This window comes from Phascolarctos cinereus, unplaced genomic scaffold (genome assembly GCF_003287225.1).
Source record: "Phascolarctos cinereus isolate Bilbo 61053 unplaced genomic scaffold, phaCin_HiC Scaffold_1;HRSCAF=81, whole genome shotgun sequence".
Lineage (NCBI taxonomy): Eukaryota > Metazoa > Chordata > Mammalia > Diprotodontia > Phascolarctidae > Phascolarctos > Phascolarctos cinereus.
The window spans coordinates 22,331,573-22,351,584 of record NW_027555514.1 but is presented as its reverse complement, the minus strand read 5'-3'; the positions used below and the strand labels follow the sequence as shown (position 1 = coordinate 22,351,584).

The following is a 20,012-nucleotide window of genomic DNA, read 5'->3' as shown; positions in this document are numbered from 1 at the left end:
TTCATCTTCAGCTTTTCAACATGGGCTTCCCCAAGAATAAATCACACTGACACAGCTTCGATGAAAAAAACCCTCACTTTTATTTGATTAAACAAAAATAAAATAAACTGCATAGGAACAATTTTAAGGTCCAAAGAGACACCAACTTTGTTTTAAGGCTGCTGGTAGCTGACACAGCATCTCCTTGCTACCTCCTCCAGCCTCCTCCATGGACCACAGTGATACATTCAGAAGCCTCTGTCTACACAGGAGTTTTTGAACACCTCTGTCTGCTCTTCCTCTGTCCACTGCCTGTCATGCCTGGCTACCTATAGGACCTGGGATTTGATGGTCAAAACTGTTTTGGGAAGCGAAGGGTATGCCTTCCTCTTCTCCCCTCTAGGGGAGGTGGACTGACCCTGCCAAATTAAAATGAATTAATGCCCACTAAGTATTGTGACAACTGAGAAGTAAGGTTTCCCTAGAGAAAACAACATTCCAGGGGGATGCAACAGGGGAATAGCCAAAAAGAAAGTTGCTCAGCTGTTGAGGAATAAGGAAATTCTATTCTGAGGGTGGTGCTGTTCCCCGATCATGTCTGACCTCAATAAGTCAAAAGGCAAGGCTTAGGTCTGTCATAGGGACACCAAGATTCCTTTCCCCTCCCACCTCTTGATTTAGCACTGAATTCCCCCTCCCCGCCGCAAAAAAAAAAAAAGACCCAAGTCCCATGTTGTATACTTGAAGTGTCTCTGCCAAGGCAGGACACAACAGTCAATAGACAGAGTAAGCCAGAGTCTCGTAAACCATGTTAATAGGCCCCTCCCACCCACCCTACTAAACCTTACAAACTAGTTTTTAATGATCCCCACCCACCCCACCCCACCACTTAACTGGTACTGATTTAAGGGGGAAAAAAAAAGAAAAACAAAACCCTCCACCAGAAGATAACACACAGAAACCCAGGACCAGGACACAGGTCCTCCAGGGGACAAAACAGCTAAGCAGACTAAGAAGCAAACTACACCCAGAAAGAGGCGACGGCCTGGAGGGCGGCGACTCCGTTCACTTGATAGACAGGTAACTGCGAAAGAAGAGCCTTCACAACCAATCCTACCTGAGTTTGTAATGTTCATACAATCATTAAGAGGGTCTAAGACCATGCAGGTACTCACAAAGCTTTTAGAACCATCAGTGGTTTAACAATGGCAGGAAATTTCCTGCCTATCTGGCTTAATGTTAACCCGTAAGATCCTTTTATTTATTTTAAATAGAGGCATGTCTTCTCACCATGACACAAACCCAATGCACTGGAACTGGGGGGGGGGGGGTTGGTTCCTAGACATTACCATAACTTCCCCACCCCCAACTCTGAAGATCCATTAAGCTCCCTAGAAAAAAGTGGGGGAAATGGGAGATCAACCCTACTTTCTGGTAATGTGCTTCTCGACTTTTATTGTTTAATTAGAAACAAAACAAAAACCCAACAACCAAAGAAAAAATCCCCCTCAGATTACCTTTGGTAGCAAACCAGACCAAAACCAACAAACAAAAAAACCACATTCACTCAAAGAGTTCTCCCCAAATGTGAAGAGAAGTGGGCTACTGCACGTCATGGTGGAAGACATCCCACTGGGTCAAGAAAACTACAAATACAATCACAAAGTCAAAACAATTCTCATTCCCTTCAAACATTTGGTATAGATAGCTCTGCCGTCCAAAGCATTTATAGCAATACAATCTTCTCTAACAGGATGTATTTGTAAACATCCAAACATAAGATAAAATAGAATATTTTTCTCTTGAAGAGAGGAGACCTAAAGGTCTTAAGGATGTAAGAATGCTGCAAATTCAAATTCCAAATAGATTTCAAATGACTAGTCGTTTTTGTTTTTAATACTGAAAAAAGTGGATTTTTAAAACAAGTTTGCATAACTTCATTAAAATAAAGAGTCCAATTTGTTAAGAACTATTTGGATCTGGGGACTAAGTTTGTTTGAGTTTTGTAAGAACATTTGGTTTAAATTCAGAGTTTCTCTAACCAGGGCCACTGAACAGTGCTCCTGAAAGTCAACAAAATCCCCTGTAGGTGGGTGGTTGGATGGATGGATGGATGGTTGGATGGATGGATGGATGGATGGATGTGTTCGATTCTGTAGGTGTGGGTGAGCTGTTTTTTTCCTCAAAATGGATTAATACTATTTCTTCAGAGACCTGTTGAGTGCTCAAGTGAGGTAGATGCTGTCTCTCTAAAAATGAGGTAGAAACAAAGCAAACAACAAAACCCCAACAACTTTTCAAATAATAATTAAAAAAAATAATAAAACAGATGTATGTGTAATGGTTTGTGCATCCTGCTTCATCAGCAAGCAGGGACCCAAGTACTCAGAGGGAGAGACTCAGGATCAGAGGCATATTTGTCTAACGCAAGTACCAGTGTTCAATTTTTATACAGCTCCAGACTGTTGAAAACAAGCTCCAAAGAGAGGTGTTTAAATAAATACCCTAGTTCCTTTTTTGGCACCACGTAGATTTTTTAAAGAAAACACAATAAAACAGAAAAAAACCCCAACAAACCCACAAAACTTTGGCACAACTTTCACTCATTTCCCAAACACAGCAATCTCACAATCTTTGAAAGAAGAAAATAGACAAATAAACACAATTCTGCTAGACCAAGCCTAAAGACTTCTCTCTTCAAATAAATTAAGCTTTGGCTTAACTCTAACTAAAAAAGCCAATCTCAAGTTATCCCATTGGAAGCCAAACACGAAGTGCCCTAATTCTGTTCGCACCTTGGAAGTTTTTGGCCCAATGTTAGATTTTAGGTTGTCTTTATGGTACACTCTTCTGGGATTTCCCCAAAGTTAGTCACACCTAAAACTGGTACCCACTGAGGGGTTTTGTTCTAGTTCACCTAGGGTACTTACATTATAGAGTGTCAGGGCTACCACTTATGCGTTCTGTCACAGGCTTGGCAGCAGGACTGCCTAACGGTCACTTTAAGACAGCAGTTTGTTTTAGCTGACCACACTTTTGAAAGGTCATCAGCACCCCACCCAAAGTGGTTTTACCTATGGAAATTCCTTCAGAAGAGTTTTAGTGCACAAATCATCTGCCTCAGCTAAAACTAGAGTTTGGTGAAAACTTAACTGATCTGTCTTTTGCACCTTCTGTGTCTCCCACCCTTCAGCACCCATTGGACTACAGGCAAAGGAGATTTCAGGAAGGTTTCTCAAAGTCATGTCTTCATAGGAAGCAAACAGCTCCCTGCTGTCCTGTTTGCCTCAGCTCTACCTTTACTGAATACTTCTGCATTACCTAATAATGGAAAGTAAATATGCAGAGAATGGGGATTTGGGTGCTTTCTGAAGAGCCACACCCCTAGGGGGTATTAGATGTTGGCTTTCATCATATTTTTTCCCTTTGAATGAAGACCCACCATGTTGGAAGCTACACTAACATTCTTCAAGAGTGCTTAGCACTCTTCGAGGATAGGAATGGCTGTGGGGATCCACAGATGGTAATGTTTTACAAACAATGGCTTCCCAAATGTGACACACATTTCTCTGAACGACATTTTTCTGAGTAACAGCCAGGCACGTTTGTGCTGAGAGCCAAGCAATCTACTTCTGATTTCAGTCTCTTAAACACTGAGCTTGTTCCAAGCTTATATGGCTCCCAGATACAGGTCAGTGAAGGTCATCTACGATCACACAAAGCTTTATAATGCTCTCGGGCATGACAAAATGTATAACCACCTTCAGAGCCAAGACAATCAAGTTCTGGATACATCAGTTACTGCTGATCAACAAAATGATAATGCGTCATCCAGGTTTCAAAACATCTCCCCCAAAATGTCTGGGGGAACAGCAGGTGACTACTGGAGGTGGAGACATGGGGAAGGAAAGGACAGGCTCACCACAAAGATGTGCTGTAATAACAGGCAAAGGCAACAGGACTGTTCTTGGGCAGACTACCTCAACCAAACAGTAAGGTCAAGATGAAGAACGAAAAAGATCTACAAGGATTCCCAGAATTGAAATACATTTAAAGCTTTTAAAACCACTTGTCTTTGGTATTTTAAGGGATGCTAGGATAATATTTCCTCATTAATAAGACCTTCCCCAACTGTTGATTAACCATAAAAAAAATCCAATGAGAATTGATAATTTAGGGACAAAAGTGGGACAGCTAAAGAAAATGGAAAACATTTCATAATTAGAGGCATTGCATTAGGGGTAATTAGGAAATGAGAACCATTCACATGCAATTTTTCTCACCCCTTACCTTCCTTCCTGATAACGTAATAGAAGGGTGCAATGCCTTGCCTACACTAAGGAGTTTGCCAGGTTCAGCTTTCACAGGGGAAAGTAGTCTGGGCTGCTACCTTCGATGCTTCATCTCCTGTAAGAGGCAGCGAATACATTTGCAATTTTTTGTAGATACACTTGAGAATTTTGTGGATACAGTGTCCTCTCTTCCTTGGATACACAAAAGGTCTTTAGGAATGAAGACCTCAAGAATATAAAAGGGGGGGAGAGAGAGAGAGAGAGAGAGAGAGAGAGAGAGAGAAGGAGAAGAAAAGAAACAAGGCAGAAAGGAGAACCAGGGAGAGAAGAAGACAGCAAACAGAAGACAGACCTTGAGCCATCATCCAATTCTGATGACCCAAGCAAAGACAAAGCTGCCCAAATAAGGTGTTTGGACAAGGAAATCCAGTGATTCCTTTGTGCCATCTTCTCCTAGGAGTCACAAAGAAAGAGCTCTCTCCCAAGTCACTAGATTTCTTGGGTTATGACCTTTTCAAAATAATGGCTCATTCCTCCTTCCAGGATGGAAACAGAAGTTGATCCTTTAGGCTTCTGACCACTGAAAAGTAGGTGGCTCCCAAACCCTCCCTGAGCACTAAGAGAAGCCTGGTTTCTTGAAGAGACAGACGAAGTGAAGAGTTGCTGGCATCTCGGAATAATCCAAGAAAATAAAAGGCCAGGCTCTGCCCCTACACGATATACACCATTTCTGCTTTCTCCTTCAAGACAGATAAGGAGCCACTGGAAAAGGTCATGAGAAGAAACTTGCACCCAGCCAGAAACATTATACCCTCCCACGTACCCACAGGTCTGGCCATGGGGTTCAATGCTGAATGCTCCCTTTGGCTTCTGTTCTTTGGAACTGCCTGAAGCACAGTAAGGAGGAGCTGGCCTCCTCCCTCACTTTCAACTGCCACCATCAACATCCAAGAGGGGGATATTTCAGAAGGGAAAAGATCTTTACATTCAAAAGCACTCCAAGGAATTAATGCTGACTATATCAAGTCTCCTGTGCAGCACCAGTTTTCAGCAAATGATGCAGTTAAAGTGACTTCTCAAAAAATCAAAGAAATTTTTTTTGGTTGGGGGAGGGAAGGGAACCAAGGCAAATGTTAACAAATCTGACAGTTTAAAGTATTTTGTTCCCTGAACTTCCAAAGCTGTAAAAAAATTGTGCTTTAAAATAAAAACTTTATTCTTCCACCTACCACCATCACTCTTAGGAAAAAAAAATGCCTAGCTACAACACACAAAACAACAACATTCGGCTATTCCATGCCCTTGACAACAATTTCTCATGTTTCTTTGCTTCTACTGATGTATACACACACACACTCTCTCTCTCTCTCTCTCTCTCACACACACACACACACACATAAACACACACACACCCCCAAACATTTTTTAAAAGTTTTAAATCCAAGAATTAGATGACTTCCATTTTCTTCTAACAGATTACACTCCTCCCTCTTCCACGAAACCATCCCCCCCAAACACTGAAGAATATTTTAATAAAAGTCATCAAAAAACTTAAGATGTGTGCCATCTCCTTGACTTTTACCATTTGGGGCAGGGATACTGCACACGCTCCTCTAAAATAGAACCCCAAACTAGGAAAGGCCCGCTCTTCTGAGCTGGCACACCTCACTCATATTTTCTAGAAATAAGAAAAAAATGCTGAACAGGAAGTCAAACATATTGAGGTATGAAAGGGTAAGAGGGAAATGTTCTCTGTTGCAGCATTTTAAAAAAGGTTTTAAAAGGCTTATTACCAAAACACACTTAACACAGGAAGAAACCCACAAACCACAGTCTAGAATCTGGAACATAGATGCTCTAAGTATCTAAGCCTACTTTTTTTAATCTTTTTTTTTTAAAGTTAGAGAGCCTCATTTGGCTTCCTCTCTAGAAAGCTTTGATCGCACACGACCAATCCAGTGACAGCATGATAACCAATCCAATCGTCGGCTTGTGCATTCAATAACCCGTTTTGGGGATGGAGGTAAATACAAACTCTGCACTGGGCTGAGAAGGGAGGGGTGGGGAAAGGAACAAAGGGAGGAGGGAACCCAAAGAACATGAGGTAGATAGAATCTATAACTTCCCAGGCTCAATCCCTGCACAAAGAGAAGTACATTCATCTGTAAAAAAATAAAGATGAGGTAGGTCTTCAGTAACGTTGTACTTTTTTTGTTCTCATAATAAAGAAAAAAAATTTCCCTGAGAGTTTCTTCTTTGAAATTCAAAATGGAAAAAAAAAAACCAAACCATTACCCCCCAAAAAGCAACCGCAAGAACAAAGCCAACACTTTCTATTAAAAGATGAGGATTCGATTGTTTCCAAAATCAACCACGACGATCATGCCATCTGGAGTGACAGCAATGCCCGAGGGCCGGTCCATTTGGCCAAAGCCACTTCCCTGAGCACCAAATTTGCATATGAAGCTGCCATTGGATTCAAATATCTGCACCCGATGATTCCTCGAATCGGCAACTATGATGCGTCCTTCTTGGTCCACTGCGACCCCCTGAGGTCGCAGGAACTGCCCGCTGCCTGTGCCCTCTGATCCCAGGAAGCGGGCAGACTGGCAGTCTGGGTGGATAACTAGCAGGCGGTGGTTATTGAAGTCCGTCACCACCAGATGGCCTTCGTGGTTGAAGGTCACCCCCCGGGGGGAATCAAAGTGCTTCCAGAGGGCCCCTTCAAAGCCGTACTTGTTCAGGAAGGCCCCATCAGGCCCGAACAGCTGGACACGGTGGTTCCGGGTATCAGAGACTAGAATCTTGCCTTCCGAATTCACTGCTACATCCCAAGGGTAGTTGAACTGTCCGTTCTTCGTGCCCTTCTCCCCAAATTTGAGGAGGAACTGCCCTTCAAATGTGAATATCTGGATGCGATGATTGTCCTTGTCAGCCACCACAATCCTCCGGGAGGAGTCGCAAGCCACTCCAGCAGGGCGGTCGAACTGACCAGGCCTCGAGCCCAACGTGCCAAACTTGTGATAGAAGGTGCCACAAGGTTTAAACACCTGGATCCGGTTGTTGCTGCGGTCGGCCACGATGATGTAGCCTTCCTTGTCCACGCTGACCCCCCAAGGGCGGCACAGCTTCCCATCGCCGTCCCCTTCGGTGCCGAAGGCCAGGCCGGGCAGCCCGATGCCGACGTAGCTGCGACCGGACTTGACCAGCACCTTGAAGGGGCTGTTCTTTATGTGCTGGTTGCAGATCATCACGGAGACCAGGTGCTCACCTTCCAACTGTGGCCGGTAGCTGACCAGGTAAGTACCATTCTGCTGATCACTGACATCAGCACCAAACAGATTCCCGTCGGGCCCCATCACCACCACGGACATCAGGTCCCCCCCTGAAAGGCGCAGTTCCCCATCGTGGTCATAGCCGATCACCGTGAACGAGGCCACCTTGCCTTGCAGGGCGCGCTTGAGGCCTTCCCCGGTGGCCTTGGTTAAGGGGGCAAAAGCCCCACTACTGACAAAGCCCAGGGATTTGATGGCCAGGTACAGGGCCTGGTCTGGGGGGGTGAACATCACTCTGTCATCTTCCTGGGGCTTTAGGAGGCTCCGGAGGTTCTTCAGCTCCTGGACCTGAGCCAACATGCGGTCTCGGGCCAACAGGATGTCCATGGCTCGCCCCTCCTCCAGGACCTGCTGCACCGCGCTGATGGTGCTGTCTAGCTTGCTGAGGTTCTGACGAAGCTTTTCCACCTGCACGTACAGAGACTTGGCCTTGACCTGTCGGATCTTCTCCACCTAAGAGGAGAAAGGGAAGAGGCCTTGTTAAAAATGATACATGAGGAGTGATGAGTGACAGTCAACTTTTGTATCTTCGGGGCGCAAAAAGCCCCCAACAGGCCTGAGTCACTGGGAACCTCTCAGAATGGACAGACTCTCGAATCTAATTTTGTTTACTGAAGGACTTTTAGGAAGTTTTATTAAGGCCTTTGGGTTTTACATCAGTCCTTTTAAGGAAGTACCACCACCCCTGCCCCACAAAATTGTTCCCTCCCTTGCAACAAAAAAAAAGAAAGAGAAATAGGCAAACCAAAACAGCCACTACTCAATGGTATCACATTCTGCTATCACAAGCTGCCTCATCTGCTGAGAGGAAGGAGTTAGAGAGACTTTAATGCTCTTTCTCACAGAGTGTTACTAAGTTCTTTGCTGGGGGGTTTTCCCTACTTGTTCAGAGTTTGGCTTCTTTTGGGGGATCTTTTCATTGTTATTGCTACCAGGCAGAATATTTTTGGGGAGCTTAGCAGGAATGATCCATCGATACTGGAGGGAGAATAAGGCAAGCCGAGGCCCGAGATCCAGAGTTCTTGGAGAGATGTTTCCATGGAAATCCGTCTTCCTCCTGACATGGACCCTGCCCCACCCCACCAGCCACAGCACTCCCACTCACCCGACCCAGGCCAGGCATAAGCTACGGTGTCTGTAAGTGGGCTGGAAGGCTCTCCACTAAAGCAGGGATTTACCAGCTTCCAATGACAGCAGACCTGTCCTTGACTACTAAGAGGATACTATAAATAAAATCCCTACATTTAGAAAAAAATCCACTAAGATACTGTTTAAATTGATTTAATTTCAAACAAAGCTCAATTATCCTATCTCATTCAGTCTAAGATGCAGCACCATGTGGAGGAGAGAGGTGGCCTTGGAATCTGGAGGATCTGGGTTCAAGTTTTGCCTCTGACTTGTCCAGGGTCTCTCCACCCCTCTGTGATCTAGGCAACTCCCGAAAGGCTCTGAGTGTCACAGAAGATACTGACCTGCCTTGGCAGAAGAACCGCCTCATCGAGGACTCACTGAATCTCATGAAATCACTGGTCTAAGGCCCTGTCCCTTTCTCAAAGTTCCCATGAGGTCTCTTCTTCAACTTAGCTGCTTCCTGTATTCCTAATCAAGCCAAATGGACAAGCCTCCTTTCCCCCAACCACAGCCAGGCTTTCTCCTAGGGCTGGAATACCCCACTCCATCTCTTGTGGAGAGCCTGGCCTTCCTTCCAGACTTTGTGGCCAATGTGCCAGCCCATTCAAAATTTCCACAGAACTGCAGAAAAGCTGGCCATTCCTTCTGAGATAAACTAATGACGGTGGCCTCATCAGCATCCTCAGCACAGAATTCATTTAAGGAGACCCAGAGAGACAGAAGGTAAATCGTTAAACCACCAGCGAGCCCTCGGGACAGGGTCTATCATTAAGAAAAATCACAGCTCTTCGCATCAGAGAAGAAAAGAGAAGCAGAGAAGTCTTGAATGGAAAAGAGAGAGGAAGGTTTGGATGCCCCAGCAACAAGGTAGTTAAGATTAACTAGGGAACGGGAAAGGTTTGTGATTGAGATTCAGAGGACAAAGATGAGCATAGTCCCATGACTCACAGGACAACACGCAGTAATGGGAAATTTGAACACATCAGACAATGTGAAGGAGGAAAACAAGGAACACAAATGTACAAGTCTGTGGTGGCAGGATATCTTGGAAATAGACACCTGGAGAGACAAGAGCATCTAGGTGAAGAGAGGCAAGTGGAAGGGAAGCCATCAGTCTGGAATCCAAGGCAGAGCTGAAGAAGAGGAAGGCCTTCAGGAGAGAAGGACTTGCCAGCATCTATGGGGCCAAATGTACCAAGAACACACAAGATGAGAGTGATTCACAGAAATGGGTTAGTTTAAGTTGGCTAGTGTAAACAAAGTCTTGGGAAGGAAGTCAGGGACAATTAAGATTAATTAAACGCACGATGCTGAGGTGAACAACAATCAGAAAGAAAACTAAAGCAAAAATACAAAGGAAGTTTCTGGGAAACAAAATCCATCATTTACAATAAACACAAGACCGACGTTTTTCCTTTCGAAAGGTTACTCCATAATACTTAGGACTAGGGAAAGGAATTCATCATTTTCTCCTGAAGGACGGAAGACAGTGGCACCTCAAACCCAGAGCTAGGTCAAGGAAGAAAGATGTTTTGCATCACTGAAGGTGAGCTTTCAAAAGACCACCTCCCCCCACTCCCAGTAGATGACAAAGACCCTTTCATCCAGAAATCCAGAAAAGCAAGTTTGTGGTATAGTCTGATACACTACAGACAGTCTTCTCAAATTGCACCAAGTAGCTAGCTCCTCTCCCGATTTTAATTAGCATTTGGGCACGTTATACAAGATCTGAACAATGGGAGCATTTGAGTGTCTAAAGTGTCTGAAGACTCCAGGACTCTCAGTTTGTCTTCCAAGAAAAACTACTAAATAAATGCCTATCCATTTCTGTCTCTGGCTAACTTTCTGTGGGAAGGATATTTCATAAAAATAGGCTGACATCACACTCTACCATCCCACCAAAAAGAACAGGCTTTGGTAAACATCCTGCCCAAACTGTGTATTCTTAGGAAGAATAAGAGTTCAGCCACCCCCACTGGCAGCCTGATCCAGGCTGACAAATGCCACCAGCTTGCTGCTCGGGATATATTGACGGCCTCAATATTCCTTCTGGATATGTTCAATTCCTAAGTGGAGAATGAGACTGGGTGAGAAGGAGCGATGGGATGGGGGTGCTAGAGAGTGGCATGAGTCATTTTCTCCACCTGGTTTTAAAATCGCCCTCTAGGCTTGGCATTTCATCCTCTACAACTGGAGGAAAAGCCTTAAGAACAAAAAGGAAATTGGTCTTTTGGAGGGGCCAGGAAATGGAGCCATCCAGCAATTCCCCCAAAGGCCTCTTTCCTATCAGTCTGCTGGCCTTAAAAAGTCCTCTCCCTTGTGCTCTGCCCCTCCTGCCTTCTCTACTCAGGCAACATTCATTCATGAGTGTCTACCAGCTCTGAAAAGCGCCCTTGTTGCTGGACTGGGAGAGAAGGCCATACAATGCACCAGTGTGTCCCGGCAACACCAGGGGCTGGGCCCTTGCTCCCCTAAAACACTTCCATGAAATACTCCAGTGTTCCGAATTTAGAACACGACCCGTGAAAGTCTAAAATTAGCCCTGCTGGAGTTTGGCCTTGATGCACGCGGGTTTTTGTCTCACAGCGGCTGCACGAAGAACAGCTGGGGCTGGCAGAGCATCTGTCTCACCTTCCACAGCAGCTCACACTCCCTCTCCTCCAGGGCCTTCTTGTGCCTTGACGTGACTGCTTTGACTTCAGACTGGACCACCTTTGCTTTCATTTCGACTTGTTCCGCCACAGCCTGGGCCTGTTCAATGCTCAGCTGAAAACAACAGAACAAAACAAACACAGAGCATTTATGGTATTTATCCGAAACAGCTACAGTGACCACAAAGGGGAGCCTCACACACAAAGCCGCTATCCCTTGGCTCTGCTCCCAAGCAGAGGCCTGGCACGGCAAGAGACTGGCACCTGTCTGACATGTAACCAAAGGAGTGTCTGACAGCCCCCGCCTCCTCCGTATGAGAAGTTACACCTAAACAGTGTATGTCAGGACTTAAAAGACACTCAGTGTAGCCGAGTTACAGGCGAAAACCCGAAATGCAGCATCAAATGTAGTGCGTATCATCAAGCAGCTGTGACTATGGGCCCAGCCAACCCTCGGGCCCTACTCCTTGCAAGAATAAAAGCCACTTCTGGGAGAGCAGTGCTGGAGGACACGGCTGTTTTCCAATGAATGTCTCCTACTCCCAGCACCCCCTCCCACCCGCCCCAGGAGGTATTGGTTTGGTCAAGATAAAAGTGTTAGGAACAAACCCCCTAAAAGTCTTCTTGAAGGAAAAAATGGGAACCTATAGCAAGTGTTACAAAGGAAATCTCATCCTCCTGAGGCAAGAAATCAGATTTCCTAAAATTTCCTTAGCCTTCAAAAAGCAGGCAGAAATTATCCATGAAGAATGAATTAAAACTGAAAACCTGGTGATTTTAAGTACTTCTGATATTACTGCCTCTTTTTAAAAACCCATCAAGATTTCTGTGAGGGGCAGGGTAGTAGATAGAGGGAGATATACCAGCCTGAGAATGAGGAAGACTGGGGTTCAAAATTCTGCCAGGGATAAGTCTGTCCTTGTAGATAAATTGCCAATTTGCATGCAAAGATGGGATTCCCACTCCCTCCTTGACCTCTCCCACCCCACTGCCCCTAACCCATGAGATGATAAGAAGCAAGGCAGAAAGTTCATACTTGGGCTTCATGGCCCAACTGTGTGACTTGGGAAAAGATGTATCATCTCTCTGGGTCTCAGTATCCTCATCTATAAAATGGGGATTGACCTAATGATCTCAAAAAACCTTTGCAGTTCAAATAGCACAAGAACCTCTACTTGGATCAGATATTCCAAACCTTAGGGGCCCCAACTCTTTGGAATGGCATTTCCCCAGTGTTCAGGAGACAGCCCAGTCAAGTGTGATGTACATAATGGAGTGAAGGGAGTGGCAGAGGACACCAGCTGAAAAGGAGACCAAATGTGAAGGGAAATCTAATGAGCCAGAACGGCCACCCGAGAATCCTGATGGGGACTGGGAGAAGGGTCCTGCACTCCTTTACAAACAAAATAGTTATTGGGAAGGATAATTAATGCTGAGTTTCTAATAAAAACCAGCTATTCTACATAGGGCAAGAACCTTCTTGAAGTGGTCTCCCAAACTCCAATCTTGCCTTCCTACTCATAAACTCCGTTACTCCCGTTACCTCCAAGATCCAAGAAGAAGTCCTCTGTCTGGCATTAAAATGGCTTCCCAAGCTGGCCCCATCCTAGCCTTGCCTCCTTCTTACACCTCAACCCCACTCCACGCATCCTACAATCTGGCTTTACTGGTCTTCTGAAGGCTGGTGTTCACAAGTAACACTCCCATCACCCACCTCTAGGCCTAGTCACTGGTTCTGTCCTGGACTTGGAATATTTTCCTTCTCATCTTAACATCCCTGGTTGCCTTCAAGATTCAGTTCAAACATCTTCCTGCAGGTGACTTTCTGCAGTCTGTCCACCTGCTAATGAGTTCCGCATCCCCCCCCCATAAGGTTGCCTTAGACTAGGTAGGTACATTGTATGTACTTAAATATGTCCAACTTATCTCCCCCTGTTTTTGCTTTTCCTTTGACTCAGCAGTGCCTGATACACAGTAAGCACTTAATAAATGCATGTTATTGATTAGCTGATCTTAAAAGATACCTGCATATGTAAGATGCACTCTGGCAAATGGAACTCCGTAATTCCAAATTCCCGGTCCTGAACATTCATTTTACCCCTATAACCAACACAACTCTCCAATGGGCCCTTCCTCTCCCTCACCTGTCCCAGCCCAGGGGCAGATGACATCAATCTGTAATGATTCACCCGGCTCAGAGAGAATGCAAAGAGAGAGCAGGCAGACATGTCCTGCATTGCCCTGATACCCATGGAATGGTAAATGAGCCAGGCCCTTGAGGGGGCTTGGGAGACAGGGCATGGGTAAGCTTTGAACATGCAATGCTGAGGGAAATCCCCAATCCGTAAGATTCCAGAAGGGGCAGGTTATGTTGGTCCATATCATGGGGGGGGGGGGGCCAGGACGCCAAGGGGAGAGGTCCTTTTTTATTCAAGACGTTGGCTTCTAAAAGTTATCTTTAGTTGGGATTTTTGTAATTCTGTCAAAAGGCCAAAACTTTATGGATGTTGGTGATACAGTTGGTACACAATGTGCATGAAGCCTGTAATAGTGAAGGTAAATGGATGCCGGCTTCTATCTTATTTTTATTCCTTTTGCATTGGGAAAAACAGATTTTCATTCCTGGTTATCACCTTTGTTTTAGAGTCTCTTTCAAATTTCCTGATTTATCCAATCACCCCGGGGTGGGGATGGGGAGGCTCGATTTGGTTCAACTAAATATTTATAGTAAAAATGGAAAGTGAGTCAGTCCCACAATGACTGTGCCTCATATGTTATCATCACTGGGCAGGCTCAATGAATACGCAAACTCAATCAATCGATTTGCATGAGTTTCATCATTAAGCTCAACTTTTCAATCACATCATCAGTTTCAACCAATCTTTGATGGTACTTCGAATTAAACGAATGCCTCAGCATCCCCATCAGCAAAATGGGGCTATTTAACAGCCTGTCCTTCCCAAGGTTGTGGCAAGGACCAAATGAGATCCCATTTGTAAAGCACTCTATAAACACTACCTAGTAGGATCATTAGCCCTTTTACACAGGCAGCTCTAGGTTCTAAAACTAGCAAAGGAGTGAGCCCAGGAGTTCAGAATCATCAAATATTTACAAGTGCCCACATGCAGATCAGTGAGCTTTTACACAGGGTATCTTATCACTGTCTCACACGCTGGCGTTATCAGCATCAGCAGCTGGGGCCCCCCAGGAGACCCTGACTGGGGGGAGCCCACAGACCTGAGAGGCTAAATTAGGAACGTGGGTGGCTCAGGCTCTTCTCCCTGCTGAGGAAGAAGCTTTGATGTACCTGGGGAGAGGGTGATGAGGCAGCCACGGTAGGTGCCATCGGGCAAAGTGACTACTTTGAAAGCAACTGAGAAACACTAAGGCAACAAAGCTAGACTGAACAAACCAAATGGCAAAGAGCACGGCTGGGGGTTAGAAAGAGATTCCAAAGCCACCAACCCCACTCCGCCATTTTAGAGGCGAAGGAACTCAAGCTAAGAGCTAGAGATACAAGAAAGGCAGAAACCCAGCTCCCACATGGCAGCCCAGTCAATCAGCCTCTGGACAAAGGTGGGAGGCAAGAGGCAAGGGCCAAGGGCACCTCCACCCCCCAGGTACTGCAGAGCTCCCGGATCGAAGCTGCCGCACACGTTAGGGGCTTTCTCCTGTGTGCTCTCCTCTCAGAAAAGCTCAGGGCCAACAAAGGAGAAATTGCCAATTCATTAGACCAATACTTCAGTGCATTAAAGAGCAGGGTTCCCCAGCACTCTCTCTCACAAGGGCTCTGCTAGGAAGACCGGGGCCTCGGCCACTTGGCTCTCTGCTTGTTTCTCTCGAGGCCTCAGCCTCAGTTTCCTACAAAACGGAGAAATAAAAAGCAGGATGCTAACCCTTATATCAAAGGAGATGACACAGTAACTAGAAACAGCCCTAAAGGTCAGCTATCACTATCCCAACTATACCGGGTGTACAGTAAGCCTGAAGCAGGGCAGCTAATGGTCAGTCCAGAAGCATTTATTAAGCTCTTATTACATGCCCAGTACCATGCTAAAAGCTGGGGAGGCAAAGGAGGGCAAAAGCACTCAGAGCCTGCCCTCATGGGGTCGGATGAGGGAAACAGGCACACCATAGATAGGTACCTATGAGAAACCAAGTGGATGGAAGGCAGAGGCTCTTTGGCACCCTGGAGAAAGCACCAGCCACCTTGCCTTAGTTACGGCTTTGCCAGCCAGCACACAGACTTGTTTGGACACACACAATGAGTGCAAATAACAACAACACAAATTAACATTTATTTAACACTGACTGTGTGCCAGGCGCTGTACTAAGTACTTTAAAAACGTCCTCGCATTTGATTGCCATAGCAACCTGGGGAGGAAGGCGCCATTGTTATCTCCATTTTACAGATGAGGAAATTGAGACAAACAGGAGTGAGTTAGGGAAGCTGCCCCAGGGCACACAACGGGTAAGCGTCTGTATCTAAACTCAGGTTTTCCCAACTCCAGGCTGGCACCCCCTCCATACAGACCTCATGTAGCCAAAACCTGCAGTCCCAGCTCCTCTCCCCTGGGCTCCTCTGTCTCCCTAATAGCACAAGTTTCTTTGACTGTTTTGGATGGGTCTCTGCGTCCCCAGCCCTGGGGCCAGTGCCTGGCACGTAGCAGGCGCCAATAAATGGTCATCAACCATCGTACACAGTAGGCAAGCCATAAATACTTGTGAATTCCTACATGGTGACTTCAAAGGCTGGGGAGGGAAGCTGGCGGGGAGGGGTGCAGAGTTGCTCAAAGGCCTTTCTCCCACAGCAATTACTCGATTTCATATTTCATGGAACTAAAAAGGTCTCCCTTTCATGGGGCAACAGTCCAGAGGGACCCAGTCCTTCCTGGTCACACAGCAAACCACTCTGCACTAAATCGATTCCTACCCACAGCAACTGTTACCTTGAGCTCCCCCGGGAAAGAAATTGGTTAGGCCAGAAAGGATTTTCAGGAGCTTCAGCCCCTCACTGCCAATTGCCTCGAAGGTTGGGAGGAAGGGTGGGTCGTGGGGTCGGGGCTGGGTCCCCTCTCCTCTCAATGAGGAGCCCCTTAACAGGGCGGGGCCTGATTCTCCTGAGCTAGAACTCCAGGCACCCAGCCCCACGGCCTGGACAACAGCCCTTCCCCTTCCCTTCTTGGGTCTAACAGAGGATCAGAACCGGTACTCACTAGGATTTCAGGCCAGGTGTACCTTGGACGGGGGAAGGAGGTTGGGGCTCCAGGACAAACAAGCCTTTGGGATGACGTACCTTTAAACCTAGCAAAGCACTTTACAAAAAAAGGGATCTCATCTGATCCTCACAACAAAGTGGGCAAGGTAGCTACTATCATCATCCCCACTTTACAGATGAGAAGACTGAGACCGAGAGCACAGGTGACTCATATACAGCTAATAAGAGTCAGACGCGGTCCCTGAACTCGGGTCTTTCAGCCTTGATAGCTGGCCCTCACACAACTACACCACACTGTCTCCCAGATGGTATCTAATACTCGTGAAAACAGCTTTCCAACTGTAAGATCGATCATCCCCAAATCCCCAGGGACTCTCCCTCACTTCTTTTTTTTTTTTTAAAGCATCAATGCCACCTAACACTCCTGGCAAAACTGTCCAGGGAGTAGCTGGTTCTGCCCAAAGACAGAGAGGATGCTGCTTCCCAGAAGGAAACTCTATAATAATATAATAAGAATAAAAACCACTGCCAGGAATTTCTAAATAAAAGTTGGGGCTGTGTGGGGCAATGGCACCAGGCCACCAGGCCTGTATAGGGGTGAGTCCCTGGATGGCCATGCCATGCCCCCCCACCATGAGATCTCAATCCAGGGCTCTCACCCCCTTCAGCTCTTCCCTGAGCTGGGCCGGGGTCAGAGGACACAGAGGGTGGCTGCCCAGTCTCACACTGGAGCCCTGGCATCCTTGTCCTTCTTGCCTCCCTACATGCTAGCTAGGAGATCCTGGGCAGGCTACTTGAGCTCCAGTCCTCACCTACATGGCTGCTACCTGCCTGAAGAATAAGAGGCGTTAGGCCAATGTCTCCAGAGGGCTCCTTCCAGCTTTCAGGGCATATGAAAACATGAGCAGAAGTAAATGTGGATTAGAGAAAATGACCCAAGTCAGGCAAGACTTAAAAAAAAAGGGAGGGGAGGCCCTGGGGGGCTGGATGACAGCACTGATTTCATGGAAAGGCGAGGGTGCAGCCAGAGAGGGAAGGACATTCCAAAGCCCCTCTTCTCAGTGTGCCCACCATTTCAGCTCCTTCCCAGACCTCACTTTCTAGGCTACCCCATGCTGTCAATCAGCAGGGGCCGAGGACGTGGCTCTGCCCTGGGGACCTCCGCCAGAGCTGTACCACAAGCCGCCATCCCCCATGGTAAGTGGGCCCTGGGCCGAAGACAAGGGGGAAGATTAGCCCATTTTAGGGAAACTATAGAAACTGCTTTATTCAAGTCATTCCAATTAAAAGCCAGTCCACATTTGGCAGCCAACTACAGTGGAAAACTGAGCATCCCCGGGCCCATCCTGCTTAATTGGAAACAAGGGCCTTAAATCGGTGGGACAGGAACCAATCATCTGTAAACAACCCTGATTACTTTTAATAGAAGGTAAGATCCCAAACGCCCAAATTTCCTCTGGCCCATCGGTCACTCCACCATTGAACTAGGAGGGCGGGAAGAAAATCAAGAGGATAATATGGGAGAGGGTGAGGCTTTAATTGCTGGGGTGATTTGATGGGAGACCCATTCCCACAAACTCAGTGCAGATCATGACCAAAGTATTCAAGTTTTAAAAGCCCTGGCACACAGTAGGTGCTTAATAATGAGCGCCTGTTGATTAATGACTGACAAGTCACCACAGTGGAAAGTGACACCCAGTGTCAACTCTTTGGGGTTTGGGATGTCTGTTCATGAGGATGAAGGTCTGCTGGGCCCAAAGAAAAGACAGTAAGAAAATGAAAGCAGAAATACTAAACAGAAGTAAGATGTCTTATGGATTCTTTGTCTTTCAGAAAAGATGATTTCAGTCCCCTGACATTGACATCTTGTCTCTAACTTTTAAAATCAAATGTTTTTGCCCAGAGCTAGCAGCCGGTCCAGCATAGTGGAGAGATGGTTTGGGGGGAGGGCCTGGGTTCAAGTCTCACCTCGAAGATTTACTGGCTGTATGACCCTAAGCAAGTCACATAACTTGTGTGCCCCAAGCAATTCCTTATTGAGTACCTAACTGTGTGCCAGGCATAGCCAATAAAATCATGGGTTCAGAATTCACAACATCACAGGACGCCCATCACAACCAAAGCTGAGCTCTCACCTTTTTTTAAGTAAGTTTAAAAATAGTCAACTAAACAACAGTATGCTATATGGGTCAGAACCTCAAGCCTACAGGGCCTGGTTGTATGCCTCTAAAACAGAGGCAGCAATCATGAAAGCTCAGGAACTAGAATATGGAGGAAGCAAGAGCTTTTCCCACATGGGAGAAAGATCGGTTGGGGTGACGGGAAGTGTGGACTGGGGTGCTCGGGAGACACCTCATGCCCCCACTCTAAATTCATTTAACAGATGAGGACAGACGAGGCCCAGAGAGCCTAAGTAAGATCACACAGTGGGTTAAGTTATCAGCACCAGGACTGAACCCAGGCCATCAATTTAAAAGCTAGAGCTGCGTGATGATCTTGGCCCAAGAGCAAACATCATGGATGACTTACCTGAATGGCCTGGCGACCTTGCTGAGCATCAGCCAGCAGCTGAATGGTAAGGGTTCGAGAGTCCTGGAGGGCATCCTGGAGGTAGATAAAGCTATGGCCAACATGGCGCCCCATGGTGCACTCTCGGCAGATGGGAACGGAGCAGGTATCGCAGTAGAAATGCAGCACCTACAAGACAAGACGGAGAAGAGGCCGTGAGAGCCATCCACGGGGAGGGCCAAACAAAGCCTCCAGGAACAGGGCGATCTTGGCAATGGCTCCGGGATGTTCTCAGCCATCCCTCCAGAGTCAGAGAGGAAGAAAGGTGCCCTGGTCCAAACTGAAGAGTGCGTGACCTGGCAATAGTCACTAACTTCTCTGAACCTCAGCTTCTTCCTCCGGAAAACAGAGAGAATAACCCATGCTTCCCTACACTACCTCATTCATGAGAACAGCACTTGGGGGGCCCCTGGGGCCCTCCAGAAATGCTGGGGATATTACCACACCAAAGACTATCAATGAATCAGAAAAGAGCCTTTACTCTGGGACAGGATATTGGTGGCTTCAGTCAAGGACAGGCCGTGCTGCCGGCCAGGAGAGGAGGCCAGGGTAAAAGCCGCCATCAATCACTCTTCACACAGATGCTTGTGACCCCTCCCATCTGGTGAGGGGAGAGCAAAGTCCAAGGCTGCCGCCTGGGAGCAGGCAAAGCTGAACAAAGGGCGGCCAGCCAAGGGAGTGAGCTTTTAGGCGTCTCACCTGGAAGTCAGCCAATGCTGAAATGCTTCTCGGAACAGAATGCTTAGACGTGACTTATTTTAATTCCACACCTGCCCCCCAAAAGAGAGATCCAACAAAGTGGCCTGAGAGTAGACATGAACATGCTAATGAGGAGGCC

The 20,012-nt window shown here is 46.6% G+C and overlaps 1 protein-coding gene across 1 annotated transcript; it reads right to left on the bottom strand.

The window, feature by feature from the left end:
• Positions 1-873: 873 nt before the first annotated feature.
• TRIM71 (tripartite motif containing 71) lies at positions 874-19,296 on the bottom strand. The gene is made up of 3 exons (XM_020993314.2): positions 19,136-19,296; positions 11,369-11,503; positions 874-8,059 (listed from the first exon to the last, which is right to left on the bottom strand). The coding sequence occupies exons 1-3, from the start codon at positions 19,247-19,249 to the stop codon at positions 6,608-6,610; spliced, it is 1,701 nt and encodes a 566-aa protein (XP_020848973.2). The 5' UTR covers positions 19,250-19,296; the 3' UTR covers positions 874-6,607.
• Between the last annotated feature and the right edge of the window lie 716 nt (positions 19,297-20,012).